Source organism: Chlamydomonas reinhardtii, assembly GCF_000002595.2.
Source record: "Chlamydomonas reinhardtii strain CC-503 cw92 mt+ unplaced genomic scaffold scaffold_23, whole genome shotgun sequence".
NCBI lineage: Eukaryota > Viridiplantae > Chlorophyta > Chlorophyceae > Chlamydomonadales > Chlamydomonadaceae > Chlamydomonas > Chlamydomonas reinhardtii.
In genome coordinates this window covers 31,092-44,934 of record NW_025061536.1, presented here as the reverse complement: position 1 = coordinate 44,934, position 13,843 = coordinate 31,092, and the positions used below count along the sequence as shown (strand labels likewise).

General features: G+C 61.5%; 2 protein-coding genes across 2 annotated transcripts; one reads left to right on the top strand and one right to left on the bottom strand.

Annotated features, from left to right (window-relative positions):
* Positions 1-9: 9 nt before the first annotated feature.
* On the top strand, positions 10-2,595 carry CHLRE_23g754547v5 (uncharacterized protein). Its single transcript, XM_043072929.1, has 3 exons — positions 10-152; positions 215-398; positions 458-2,595. The coding sequence occupies exons 1-3, from the start codon at positions 141-143 to the stop codon at positions 2,434-2,436; spliced, it is 2,175 nt and encodes a 724-aa protein (XP_042914137.1). The 5' UTR covers positions 10-140; the 3' UTR covers positions 2,437-2,595.
* A 22-nt stretch (positions 2,596-2,617) lies between these two features.
* Positions 2,618-6,700, bottom strand: CHLRE_23g754497v5 (uncharacterized protein). The gene is made up of 6 exons (XM_043072928.1): positions 4,755-6,700; positions 4,483-4,670; positions 4,300-4,407; positions 3,929-4,238; positions 3,256-3,824; positions 2,618-3,150 (listed from the first exon to the last, which is right to left on the bottom strand). Exons 1-5 carry the CDS (start codon positions 6,453-6,455, stop codon positions 3,552-3,554), a joined length of 2,580 nt encoding a protein of 859 aa, XP_042914136.1. The 5' UTR covers positions 6,456-6,700; the 3' UTR covers positions 2,618-3,150; positions 3,256-3,551.
* Positions 6,701-13,843: the final 7,143 nt, after the last annotated feature.

Here is a 13,843-nt window from a genome sequence, read left to right as displayed (position 1 = left end):
GAAGCTCTATTGAACGCCCTTGCTTCTTCTTGCTATCTTGGTGTCCCTTGCAGTCCCCGGCCGCATGTTAACCGTGTAGGCAGCTAACAAACAATGCATACCGGTACGATGAATATTAAATTCAACTGAATGAACTACAAATGGCCCGACAGGTAACCTCATAACTCAAAAGTTATAAGTCGACGCTCGGGCTTGCTAATGTAAATACCCGCAGAAAAGTAAAGCTGCAAAGATCAGGCATGGCCTACACGCTGCGAACAACAACCTCTCGGCGCTGTTTGATGCCAACGCCGTGGAGGACCTCGAGGAGGAAGCTGTGGGGGTCATTGCTGGCATGCTCAGCCTGACGCTTGAACATGCTCGCAAGCGCCTGGCTGCGGCAAAGTTGCTCCGTTCTCGTAAGTTGATACATCCCGTCGTGACTGCATCCGTACTTGAACAGCGCATTATGATGCAGGCGTGGACAAGCAGCCGGAGGGCTCTGGGCGGGCGGTGCAAACGGCACTCAGCAGGCACACCACCAAGAAGAGTCGCGGTGGCAAGGAGGGCCACGGCAGAGAGGAACGCCGCGGTGATGATGTGAGCCGCGGTGATGATGTGAGCCACGGCGGTGAGGCGAGCAGCAGCGGCGAGGCGAGCAGCAGCGATGAGGAGGGCGGTGGTGAGGAGGGGAGCGGCGGTGAGGAGAGCAGCAGCGGTGAGGAGAGCAGCAGCAGTGAGGAGAGCCACGGCTGCAGCGATGTCGATGAGGACGCCCCATGTAAGAAGTGCGGCGGCGCCGACGCGACCGTCTTTGACATGGTATTTTGCGATGACTGCAACGACTGCTATCACGTGAACTGCCATGAACCCCCTCTCACGGCGGTGCCGATGGGCCGCTGGAGCTGCAGCACATGTGCACAGAAGCCCGTTGGCTGTGCGGGCGGCGGGTTGGGCGGGGGTGCCGAAGCACTGCAGCGCGCAGGCGGGCCCGGCGCAGACTTGGAGGTCGCAGCACTGGGCAGGGCGGAGACAGCTGCCGGCGCCACCGCGGCAGTGGACTGCAGCAGCACGGGTGGCGGTGACGGCGGGGCGCTAGAGCCGACAGCAAGCCCACCGCCAGGACTGGGCGGGCTGGCCGAAGCACTGCAGCGCGCAGGCGGGCCCGGCGCGGACTTGGAGGTCGCAGCACTGGGCAGGGCGGAGACAGCTGCCGGCGCCACCGCGGCAGCGGACTGCAGCAGCACGGGTGGCGGTGACGGCGGGGCGCTAGCGCCGACAGCAAGCCCACCGCCAGGACTGGGCGGGCTGGCCGAAGCACTGCAGCGCGCAGGCGGGCCCGGCGCGGACTTGGAGGTCGCAGCACTGGGCAGGGCGGAGACAGCTGCCGGCGCCACCGCGGCAGCGGACTGCAGCAGCACGGGTGGTGGTGACGGCGGGGCGCTAGCGCCGACAGCAAGCCCACCTCCAGGACTGGGCGGGCTGGCCGAAGCACTGCAGCGCGCAGGCGGGCCCGGCGCAGACTTGGAGGTCGCAGCACTGGGCAGGGCGGAGACAGCTGCCGGCGCCACCGCGGCAGCGGACTGCAGCAGCACGGGTGGTGGTGACGGCGGGGCGCTAGCGCCGACAGCAAGCCCACCTCCAGGACTGGGCGGGCTGGCCGAAGCACTGCAGCGCGCAGGCGGGCCCGGCGCAGACTTGGAGGTCGCAGCACTGGGCAGGGCGGAGACAGCTGCCGGCGCCACCGCGGCAGCGGACTGCAGCAGCACGGGTGGCGGTGACGGCGGGGCGCTAGCGCCGACAGCAAGCCCACCTCCAGGACTGGGCGGGCTGGCCGAAGCACTGCAGCGCGCAGGCGGGCCCGGCGCAGACTTGGAGGTCGCAGCACTGGGCAGGGCGGAGACAGCTGCCGGCGCCACCGCGGCAGCGGACTGCAGCAGCACGGGTGGCGGTGACGGCGGGGCGCTAGCGCCGACAGCAAGCCCACCTCCAGGACTGGGCGGGCTGGCCGAAGCACTGCAGCGCGCAGGCGGGCCCGGCGCAGACTTGGAGGTCGCAGCACTGGGCAGGGCGGAGACAGCTGCCGGCGCCACCGCGGCAGCGGACTGCAGCAGCACGGGTGGCGGTGACGGCGGGGCGCTAGCGCCGACAGCAAGCCCACCTCCAGGACTGGGCGGGCTGGCCGAAGCACTGCAGCGCGCAGGCGGGCCCGGCGCAGACTTGGAGGTCGCAGCACTGGGCAGGGCGGAGACAGCTGCCGGCGCCACCGCGGCAGCGGACTGCAGCAGCACGGGTGGCGGTGACGGCGGGGCGCTAGCGCCGACAGCAAGCCCACCTCCAGGACTGGGCGGGCTGGCCGGGGCACCGGTGCACTATAAGCGCATAGCAGTTGATGAGCTGCCAAGACGTAATAAGGGCGCAAAGCTGCAAAGCATCCCTGAGATGTTGAAGAAGTAGTTGACACGTGACACTGAGCAACCCGTTGACATGTCTCAAGGATAGTCCGTTCGGATAGTTTTTACTGGCTGGAAACCAATATAATAAGGATACTTATGCTATGTAGGTGCCACCTGCTGAGTTTCAACTGAATCGGAGGTGGTCATTTTTGGAAGGTAGTGCTTCTGGGGGTCGTTTCGGTACGTTAGTACGTTAGCGTGCAGGCCAGCTGCCTATGCTTGCAGCCCGCTTACCCGCCACCAATATTCAAGAGACAGCACTCACATGCCCGGCAGTAAACCGCCCGCGGCTACTCCGCTCCTCTACACCGCACTGTGCCTGGGTCAAAAGGCGCGCGCGGTGCGTGTAGTACTTGACCGCACACGTGCTTTCTTTGGTGATAAGCTCTAACTCCTCCGTGCACCGCACAATTTCCTCCTGCGCGCGGCGCCAACGCGCTTCCAGCTTCGGCACCCCTAGGCGCCCGTGCCGTGGCACCCACGGAAAGGCCTGCTTCTTGAGGGCCTTGCCCATAGCCCCCGCAGCTGAGAGGCCACTCCGCAGTTCTTCAGACGTGGCTCTGGGGACTTTACTCCAGCTGACGAGATCGCCCCACAGCCGGGCCACGGACTCCCGCGCCCGCCTCTCCTCTTTCACCGCAAGCTGCTGCTGGTGGCGGCGGCCTGCCAGTTTCTTGACCACGTAGCCAAGCGCAACGACGTCCGACACGGCATCCTGTCAGCACCGAAAGACACACGCAGGCAGGTAAAGATTGATTGTTGTGACAGTGAATGTACAAGCATTGCAAAATGACGGCGGGCATCGCGGCCAGGAACGTACCTCTACTTCGTCACACAGTTTCGCAAGCTCGCTCTCCGCCAGCGCCGCCAGTGCTGCCTGCATCAGCACCGACCCTGGGCCCCAGGCTACTGGATCGTACCCGTGCTTGTGCTCGAGCTCTGCAGCCTGCTCCTTTATGGAGCGGATGAGGACTGGTCGCTGCCACACGGGCACAGCATCCGCGCCTGGAAACAGCAGCCCTAGACGCACTGCGTCCGAGCTGTCGTCCAGCGCATCCTCACGCTGCAGCTTCATGATGGCAAGTCTGCAGCGTGCATACTCTGCAGCAGACACACTCACACGCCTGTGCCCGTGTCCGTGCCCGCGCCCGTGCCCGCGCCCGCGGCCGTGCCCTCGCCCGTGCCCGCGGCCGTGCCCTCGCCCGTGCCCGCGCCCGCGCCCGCGGCCGTGCCCTCGCCCATGCCCTCGCCCGTGCCGGCGCCCGCGCCTACGCTGGTGCCCGCGCTTGCGGCTGCGGCTGCGGCTGCGGCTGCGGCTGTGCCTGCGCCTGCGCCCGCACCGGTGCCCGCAACGGGCTCCATTGCGGGCTGCTGCAGGCGCTGTCGTACCTGCATGACAAGTGGCGAAGGTGGAGGCTATAAGTAACTTGTAACTAAAGGTTCAGAACATGAAGACTTCTCAAAGCAAGCCCCCCACCAAGCTAATTACCCACCTCCTCGACCTCGCAGCTCATCTCCTTTGCAAGGGCTGCCTCCAGGTCGTCAACGCGCTGCCGCGCACTGGACAGGACCGCCTTCGCACGCTCACGCATGCGCCAGAGCCGCATCGGCATGTCCTCCAAAACGTCCCGGCAGTACAGGCGGCACACACGCTCCAGATGCGCCTCCCTATTCGCCGGACTCATGTACTGGGTGACCCCGCCATGCGGCCCAATGACGCTGTTGAAGATCTCAGCCGGCTCCCCAGTGCCCTGCCCCACACCACCTACGCTGGCGTGACCAAATGCCTTCTGGCAGGCGAGGCTGCAAACAGTACACATGACATTGTTAGTCATCGCCAGGGTAAGAAGTGATAGCCACTCACCTGTGGGCGTACCGATGCCACGGCGGGATTAGGGGTCGCAGGCCTGCGCCCAGCTGCTGCAGCTCTGGAGCTTGCCGTCCCAGCCATTTGGTGTAGGATTTGCCCCACCTGCATTCATTGCAGTCGCAAAACTTAGCGTAACTGTATGGAACGGAAGCAGAAGCCCTACAGGAGCAAACCCACCTGCAAGCAATGTCGTACCACCAGAACTGCACCGCTGTTCCAGCGCTCAGGAGAGACAACGCCGCAGTCGTAGCGTAGGCATGACGTTCGCCTCCGAACAGGTTCATCAACCGCAGCAGCATACCGTGCCGGCATAGCACAGCCCCGACTGCCGTGATCAGGTTCTTGCGTGACTCGGCTGCAAGCACCTGTTGGGGCAGACGGGTCGGGTTAGGGCTGTAAGGTTCTGTTAGGCCATGGTGCTGGTACGTCACTCATTCCACACTACTGACCTTATCGGCGTTGACGTTGGAGCAGTGGGTTGCTCCAATCTGCTGCGAAGCCGTGCCGTCTGCAAGTACCTGCTGGATGAGCGTGTTGGGCAGGAAAAAGCGGCGGCGTGCAAGCTGCGTGTACTGCGCCGCGTAGCCTCTGAACGCCAGCAAATTCAACTTGAAGCATGCGTCGAAGTGCACCGAGTGGAGACAAGAAGGACCCGGACCAGAGCCCTCAGGACTGCATGCGGTGAGCAGCCATGCTGAAGCGACAGCGGCTGCACCAAGCATGACCACAGTAGCGGCTGCCATGGCGCCGCCGGCTGGCCCGGCGTCTGCCATGTCCACACCCGCCACGCCGCCACTGCCGCTCGGCCCGGCGCGTGCGCCCACCACCGTTTCCCCAGCCACTGCAGCGGCAGCCGCTACGCCGGCTGCCATGGCGCCGCTGGCTGGCCCGGCGTCTGCCATGTCCACACCCGCCACGCCGCCACTGCCGCTCGGCCCGGCGCGTGCGCCCACCACCGTTTCCCCAGCCACTGCAGCGGCAGCCGCTACGCCGGCTGCCATGGCGCCGCCGGCTGGCCCGGCGTCTGCCATGTCCACACCCGCCACGCCGCCACTGCCGCTCGGCCCGGCGCGTGCGCCCACCACCGTTTCCCCAGCCACTGCAGCGGCAGCCGCTACGCCGGCTGCCATGGCGCCGCCGGCTGGCCCGGCGTCTGCCATGTCCACACCCGCCACGCCACCACTGCCGCTCGGCCCGGCGCGTGCGCCCACCACCGTTTCCCCAACCACTGCAGGGGCAGCCGCTACGCCGGCTGCCATGGCGCCGCCAGCTGGCCCGGCGTCTGCCATGTCCATACCCGCCACGCCGCCACTGCCGCTCGGCCCGGCGCGTGCGCCCACCACCGTTTCCCCAACCACTGCAGGGGCAGCCGCTACGCCGGCTGCCATGGCGCCGCCAGCTGGCCCGGCGCCTGCGTCCACCGCCATTGCTGCACATGTGACGCTGTCACCGCAGCAGGGGCAGCTGTTCAGGGCGCCGCGAGGCCAGTCGGTTATAGTGTCCTCCGGGTAGTCCTCGATGACGTTCTGACAGTCCATATACAACAGCAGCGCCTCGCGCATGCGCTGGCGCAGGGTTGTCGCCGACACAGAGCTTGGACGGGAGATCCCATTGCGCTCCCAGCTGTTCATCATAGCGTCACAAAACGCGTCTGCGCTGAGATGTCTGGTCCTGAATGACAGGATGTCATACATCTGCAGCACGGACTGGTGCCACCAGAGAACGTTCTTGCCAGAGTGAGCGCGGTCGAGGTCCCACCCGCTGTTCGAGTCGGAGACGCAGTCCGCCTGAACCGGCAGCAAGTTGCAGCCCTGCTTGCACGTTGTGCACCAGCCCACAGGTATTTCCGCGATCACAGGCTGCTCCCATGTGACAATTGTCACGGAACATCGCTTTCCCCCGAACACCGCGGACACGCCGCACCCAGGACATGTGCGTGGGATGGCCTGGGCCAACGCCCGCAGCGTGTCGGCGGCACTGTCGAGGAGGCGGCTGCGGCTGTCTGCCCCCGAGGCGTAGTGCTTTAAGAACGCCTTTCGGACCCTGACCTGAGCTGCAACGTCCACTGATGCGTCGTCGCCTTGCTCGGTGTCTTCATCATCGGACTCGCTGTGCACATGCGGCAGCGGATCCGCTGCTGAAGCGCCCATATGCATTTCCACGTTAGCATGTTGCTCTCCCTCATCATCTTCTAGCTGGTGGTGGCCTACTTCCTGTTGAGTGTTGCTTTGTTCAATGCGAGGTCGCACACGCACTCTAACTTGATTCGGGTTTTTCCTCTTCGCAATTCGATCCGTCCTTTTAGCGCCTGCACTTATAGGGTTTGGAACTTTGAAGTCCCTAAGTGACATTGTAACTGGTCCAAGCTACTGTGGCATTTTGGCACTCCTGCTACATAAAGCTAGTCCGTCCAAGAAGTGATGCCGACATCTGCTATTGAGGTTACGATATGCAGGCGCGCGGTCCAGGCCAATCGGAGTGCCCGGCGCCGTCACCGACGGGCACGAGCTGAGCAGGCATGGAGCCGCGGGGAGCTATGGGAAGCCCTCCTGAGAAGGGGGGAGGGCTGGGACTGCTGGTGGAGGGCGCGGGCGCGGTGTTCCGCGATGACGACATTTTGGGGAGCCGAGGGCGCTCCCCACGAGGGGGGCGCCCCGGTACATGCGGTTCTCCCCATGAGGGGGGCGCTCCGGTCCATGGGGAACCCCCCATACCTCCCGTAACTGGTCATTTGGCTGCCATAGGGATTGACATAAAATGACAGTAAGGCTTCTTGGTGCATGCGGATTTGAAGGATTACGACCGAAAGATGAAGGCGGGGTGACGCCCACGCAAGGACGGGTTGGCGGGAACGTGCTGACGGGTGGCATGCGGGCGAAACCTTGGCAGTTGACGAGACGATCGCGCCCGAGACGATAACGGCTGTTAAAGTAGGAAGCATTTGTGTAATTATACGGATAGATTAATGGGTGAACTTGTGGGTACAGCGAGTGGATCGACACGTTACGCGTTACTCGACGCCGCGACCCACATCCGTGGACGAAGTTACTGTGCAGTCGCCGCGTCGGGCGGCGATACTCCTTAGCTTGGATGTGACAGACGGCGGTACTCCTTAGCTTAGAGTTCTTGGCAATGCAACTGTACGGGCGTACGACGGGGGCCCTCGCCATGAGTATAAAAGCAGCCCTCTTCCAGCCGTTACAGGTAGACCCAGACTTGAGCAAGCGCGCAAGACCCAGACTTGACACGCCAATACGCACAACCAAGTCATCCGGTGAACTCTAATACTAACTCCTGTTTCCCTCGCTCTACGCGAGCCTTTGTAAAGAACCGTGTGCCCTTCTCGCTCCTCTGTCCCTCTGCCCCGGTTCCCTTGGCCATAGCGCCCATCACAGCCCGCAGGGCTCTCTCACGGCAGCTGGACAGCCGTCTGCGCACAGCCTCTCCGTCGCCCCAACGTCTCTCTCTTACAGGCTCGCAGGAACCAAGCCAAGGCCCCGGTTGCCCCAGTGCACCCCGCCTTTCCCTCGTCTCCCCAGCGAGCGAGTGGACTACCCACGAGCGCAGTACTCGCGGACGAACGTGTGACAGCCGTGTCCTGTCACCTGCGCCCTGCGCCGCCTCTCCCTCTTCCCAACCTCTCCCGCAGGCGCTCCTTCTCCCTCAACGTGCCGCCCCACTGCAGCACGACTACCACAGCTCTCTGGCCTTTCCCAGCGAGCGAGTGAATAACACGAGCGAGCCCTCGTGTGCCTACGTGTGACGGCCCTGCCTGTCACTGGCTTCTCTCCCTCTTTCTCCTCTCTCCCTCTCTCTACCGCCCGCCGCAGCGTGTCCTCCCACCTGCATCACGGCCCCTGCCTCCGTTTACGCAGACTTCCGCTGTAAGACGCATCTCGATTAACTCAACAACGCTTCCGCACTTATCTCTCAAAAGCTAAAACAGCCTCCAGCACACACACATACGGTATCGTGATCAGAAAGCTTCCGCTCTACTGTCGCTTCCGGAGCCTCAGCCGAGTGACACACGCGCTCTATCCTCACACAGACACGTGTTACAGGTTATACAACGATCCTTGGGCACGCCGGCATACGTAGCCTCCGCGAAAAAATTATGTCGTGGACGCGTTCCGCGTAGGCCCGGCGGGCTTGGTATCGAGACGCAGGTGAAAACCTGTATCCCGGCCAGCTCTAGCCTCTAGCGCTACAGCTGCCCTAATACAACTCGACTGTTCAACAGCTGATCCGCCGTCAGCAGTCATTACCGACGTTTGAATTCGTCGCCAGACTACGCCACGACACACTCACGTCACGGCGCTCGGTTACCACAGTCGCTGCTTTTCGGCACTGAGTGTTTCACGTGCGGCCTGTAAACAGCGCTGCAGACCCGGCAGCGTAACATCAAAGGCCCTTAAACAGCAGCCTACAACGACCATGGATCAGGACATCGGGCTCACGGCCTCCAGCCTCAATGTCATCCCTATGTTCGGGGCATATAAGAGCGGGGGCAAATAATACAAGGCCCTTAGATCCACATGCCCCCGCGCGCCCCCAAGGGGAGGCGGTGGGATGACAGGCGGGGGAGAAGGCGGATAAGGGAGGAACTAAGGAAGCATCTCATTTCTTTCCCGCAGGGGGGCCAGCCCCCCTGCACCCCCCGGAAATGGACAGGGGGGCGCCGCCCCCCTGTCGACCCCCCTGGTATGCAGCGCAAAGGATCTGTGATGATGATGGGGGTGGGTGTGGCAGGTAGGGATTATTTCCCGCCCCCCTCGCGGCCCGTCGCTTCTCTTTGACAGGGGGGCGGCGCCCCCCTGTCGGACCCCCCGAGGTGAAATGGTGGCTAGGGTATGGGTGAGAGGGGAGCCTAATACATGCACCGGCATGCGGAACGTTTGGGTGGGAGGAAGGCGAGGACGCAGGCTGGAACTGCATTGCTGGGATGGTTGCAAACAATTGTTGCACGGACATGAACTGGACTCCACCCGCACGTGCTGTGTGGCACAGTTACAGCATGCGGGGAGCGCATAATGCTTGCTTGGATGCAGCTGGGTTGCGCCTCTGTTGCGCTGCGAGGGGTGGCACTGGAGCCAGGCGCACTAAGCAGGGGCACCGTTCACAAATGATAGCATCATGCATTTGCGCTGGCTTGTGCATAGAGTGAGCACCCGTGTTAGATAGTGGGAGGGCGTGGAACTGCTGGTTTTGCTCGGCTGTTTAGCCGACTGCACAACCACACTTGCACATGACAGCGCGCATGGTGCACGAGGCAGCTGCATATTATTGCAATGGTTTTCATGATCATACAATTTAAGCATCGACATAAGAACAGTGCATAGGAGCTGGCCAAGTAACTGCACGCAACTTGGCGGTTGGGCAGTTAGTTGGCTGGCAGCAGTTGCGCACATGTGGCCTTTCACTGGCGCATGCTAGCGCATGTCTGCCACTGTTCATTTGCAGTCCAACACCAAGAATAACAAAAAAACACAAGCGCAGTGCATCGCATAGGACCCGGCGCCGGCGGGGTAACTGCAACACACTCACGCTGCATGCAGCAGTTGGTGGGCGTTTGTGGAACTAAAGTGGGCCGATGCGGCGGCAGTTGGGCATATGTGGGTTTTCATTTGCGCGCGCCTGCCACTCGCAATGCATGCACAATTTGGTTGCGATGCTGCAGGCGCAGCCCAACTGGATCAGTCGCGGCAGCATGGCGCGGCTGGGCAGCAGGCGGGGCAAGGCGACCGCTGCCTCGAGCGGTTTCCGGCTGGTTTTGCAACGGCGTGCGGCTAGTAATGGTGCAGCAAGTATATAAGCAATGTATGAAATATATAAACATGTAATGCTACACTAGCCAACATGTTTGGACATGTCACAGCTGATGCCACCACCAGCGATAAGCACTAGCGCTCATTATGGGGGCGGCTGGCACAAACCCTGGCCTGGCAGCTAGCTTGAAGCGCAGTGGTGGCCGCCGATAGCACCCATTTGTAGGGGGTGGCAGCGCGCGGCTCCCGCGGCCCGGCAGGCGCGGGATGGGCGTGCGCCGCGCGAGCTGGCGCTGCGCGGAGCCGGTGCCCGGATCCGGGGAGCCAGCGGCTGGATCGCGGCGGTTGGGCGGGCTCTCGCGCTGGGGCGCGCGGCGCGCGCGCGGGGCAGTGCCAGGGCCTAGAAGAGCGTGCTGGCGTTTGGGCAGCCCGGCCAGGCACGTGACCAGGCACGCGGCGGCGGCGCCATCCCAAAGTAACCCAAAAAATCTAACGGGGCATATAGGAGCGGGGGCAAATAATAATAATAATAATAATAATAATAATAATAATAATAATAATAATAATAATAATAATAATAATAATAATAATAATAATAATAATAATAATAATAATAATAATAATAATAATAATAATAATAATAATAATAATAATAATAATAATAATAATATTATTATTATTATTATTCGGCTTTGGCACCAGACCCACCCTGAAGCCCGCATGCCCGGCCGCAGCACGGCATGCACGAGTGCATGCACACGCGTCCAGCCACCTCCACCCGGCGGACCGCCATGCGATCCATGGGGCGTGCCCCTAAGGGTGTCAAGGGACCGCCGGTGGTTCTAGATTGCATTGGTCCCTTCCTAGCCCCCTGCATGCTAGATTGCATTGTCGGCCTATGGGGACATTGCACCCTCTCCCACTCCAGGACAAATCGTGTCCCCAGGGAGGCGCCCACCTGACGGCACCCAAAACCCCCTGATAGATAGTTCTTTAAGGATGCCACCACGCCGTCCCTAACTGAAGGACAATATATCAGGGGGTTTTCAAGCCAAACCCGCCAGTTGAGGAGGCCAGGAGACGGTGCCCCAAACAAAACGCAGAGCGGGATACAGACTCCGCCACTCAATGTATATGTTACATGCAATCTATTGGAGCAATAGCGCTTGACGGCAGGCTAAAACGTGCTCGCCGACGCTCAAGTCACGACATTGACCGACCAACATCGGCGTTGTTTTGGGGCGTGATCAATTGCCGTCAACACAGATATCTGCATAGATGTAATCAGGCTACTATCTGGCCTGATATGGCGTGTCCTGGCGAACGCGACTGTCACATGTAGATGTTTGAGGTCGGCCCCGGCTCAATGAAGTGCCCCGGAGTTACTCTAATGCGGTAGTAGATGTTATACGAATGGTACTTGGCTGGGGACACGACCGGCCCGTAGGGCCGTGCGCGAGTTAGACGTTGCCGACCAACCTCGCAGCGCCACCTTGCCGGTTCCTGAGGCGCATGTAATTGCTATATATAAATATGGGTCCCTTTTATGGGGACACGCGGCCACACACCGGTGCTCGCGCAGATCCGGACCTCAACTCGGCGACGCAGCGTTCTTAAGTGGGGGGCCAAATTCTGTGCGCTGTATTTACAAAACTGGGTCCCTCACGGCTGCCCGGACAGCAAATGGCCGCGGTTCCGACACAAACGCCGCGGAGCGCACTCCCGTATGCGGCCCCAGCTATGTCGCGAGCACGCGCGACGCTCCTCACAACAAAGCTGGGTCCCTCACGCCCGGGGCCCCGGCCCCCCCCCCACCCTCGGAGGATCGCCCGCGCGGCTAAGTCCGGTTTCTATTATTATTCTTCTTATGATATAGGAATAATAATAATAATAATAATTCAAACGCCGGCCCATGGGGCCTGGCGTGGATTATCGGGGTAAGGTGGCTAGGGCGAGGAGGCCCATCCCCCTCGCGCTGCCACCTCACCACGCACTCCGAGGAGGTGTGGGGGAGCCGTGGCTCACCCGCCTCTCGGTTTGAGTTCCTGCTCGGTTACTCGGCGCATTTTGATAATGCCGCCCGCACTGTTCACAGCGTGTGTGTGGAGCCTCTCTCCGCATACTCGTGCGGCTGTGTGGGTCACCCCAAGTTGAGAGGTGAGCAGCTTAGTGAGGTTGCAAGGGATGGCCCCAGTCACTCCGAGCGCAAGGCATTCATTGGTGGAGTAGTGGACCGTCCATCCGGCCGCTTCCAGCAGTCGCTTGAGTTCTTGGTGTTGTTGAGATTTTTCTTCCCGCTTGTCCAAATGGCGGACGTCAGAGCTGTAACCGATTTCAAGGATATAGATGGGCAGCCGTGCTTTGTTCAGGGGCGGGCGGTACCCTTCTCTATGTGTTTCATGGGCGGGCAGGTTTGGGATGAACAGAATGTCAGGTCTGAGCCTTGTAATAAGGGGTGATGATGTCCTCTCCGCAGCCAGCCAGGCGGGGGGGCGTTGTGCAGACGCATAGTGTGGCAGGTCGGCTAGGGGGCCCGCATCCATGACCATGAACCCGTTCCCGTAGGTCCCTTTGGAGATGCATTTGGCGATACGCTGGACTGCCCAGTTGTGCCGATTGATGTACGCGCCTTTCATTTTAGGGTGTGTGCAGCCTCCGAGGATGTGCCCTCCGGAGTCAGGGGTGTGGCAGAGGGGGCAGTTGCCGTTCCCTCCCAGGCGGTAGCGCCGTTTAAGCTGTGCGTTGAAGAGGTAGCCGTAGCGGGCGTAGAGTATTTGCTTGACCAGCCAGGGGTGCCTGGTGGAGCTGGCGAGGGTGCGGTTACTGAGGGTGGGGCACATGTTGGCAGATGCTTCCGCCCATTGCTCCAGCACTGGTGTATTATTGGTAAAGCCTTGTTGTGCTTCGGGGGGCAATGAGTTCAGGACTCCACGGTTTAGGTCGCTTAGGTAGAAATTGTCAGAGTTGCGTTTGGGCCACCAGATGTTGGACCACGGTTCGTCTGGTGCTAAGCGTATGGCCTGCCCCATGGCCTCCATGTCGTTGGCGGCGACTTTGGCTGCACCTTTGTCAGCTTCCTCGTTGCCGTGGAGCCCTGTGTGAGAGCGGACTTTCAGCAGCTGGACTGGGACCCCGGCGTCGGCATACATTTGTAGCTCGTGGAGAATGTTTTCCAGCAGGTTTTTATGCTTGGATAGTAGGAGTCGTTGTGGTGCAGTAAGGGCTCGGCGGATCAAGTAGAGAGACACTAGGGAATCACTGGCTATGGTTACTTGGGTCATGCCCATCAGACAGAGTCGGGGGCGGATGTATTCTAACGCAACGAGAATGGCTGATAGTTCGGCTCTCTGGATTGTGTTGGTGCTGTTGAGGCCGCCTGGTTCGACGTAGATGTGTTCGGTCTGTTGGGACCACGCGCAAGCACCGAGTTTGTTCATTTCGTTGCCATCTTCACCGGCCGCAACTTTGATGCAAGATCCGTCGGTCCAAACAATGGTGGCGGCATCGTACAGGTAGCTGCTCCGAGCGGGGAAGGCAGCTCGTGTGGTGTAGAGGGCAGAGAGCGTGGGCATGGGCGTAGGGCATGTGTCCAGGCCCTGTGCTGCTGGTGCTTGGGGTCTAGTTAGCTGCTTTGCACGGGCTTTTGCACGGTGGCTGTATGGTCGGCCCGGTGGGGCTGTGCGGTCACGGGGGAGGGTTACGCGCGCGGGCCACTCCAGTGGTTGTCGGCGCCCTGGGGGTTGCGAGGTCGGTGGCGGCACCGCTCCAAGTTC

What these genes read in the sequence shown, in the direction of transcription:
- CHLRE_23g754547v5 (XM_043072929.1), top strand. An exon ending in GGCAAAGTTGCTCCGTTCTC is followed by an intron (nt 399 to 457) that starts GTAAGTTGATAC and finishes ATTATGATGCAG; the next exon opens with GCGTGGACAAGCAGCCGGAG.
- CHLRE_23g754497v5 (XM_043072928.1), bottom strand. Translation starts at nt 6,455, where the DNA reads ATGGGCGCTTCAGCAGCGGATCCGCTGCCGCATGTGCACAGCGAGTCC. An exon ending in TGGCATCGGTACGCCCACAG is followed by an intron (nt 4,239 to 4,299) that starts GTGAGTGGCTAT and finishes TACTGTTTGCAG; the next exon opens with CCTCGCCTGCCAGAAGGCAT. An exon ending in TGAGCTGCGAGGTCGAGGAG is followed by an intron (nt 3,825 to 3,928) that starts GTGGGTAATTAG and finishes CTTGTCATGCAG; the next exon opens with GTACGACAGCGCCTGCAGCA.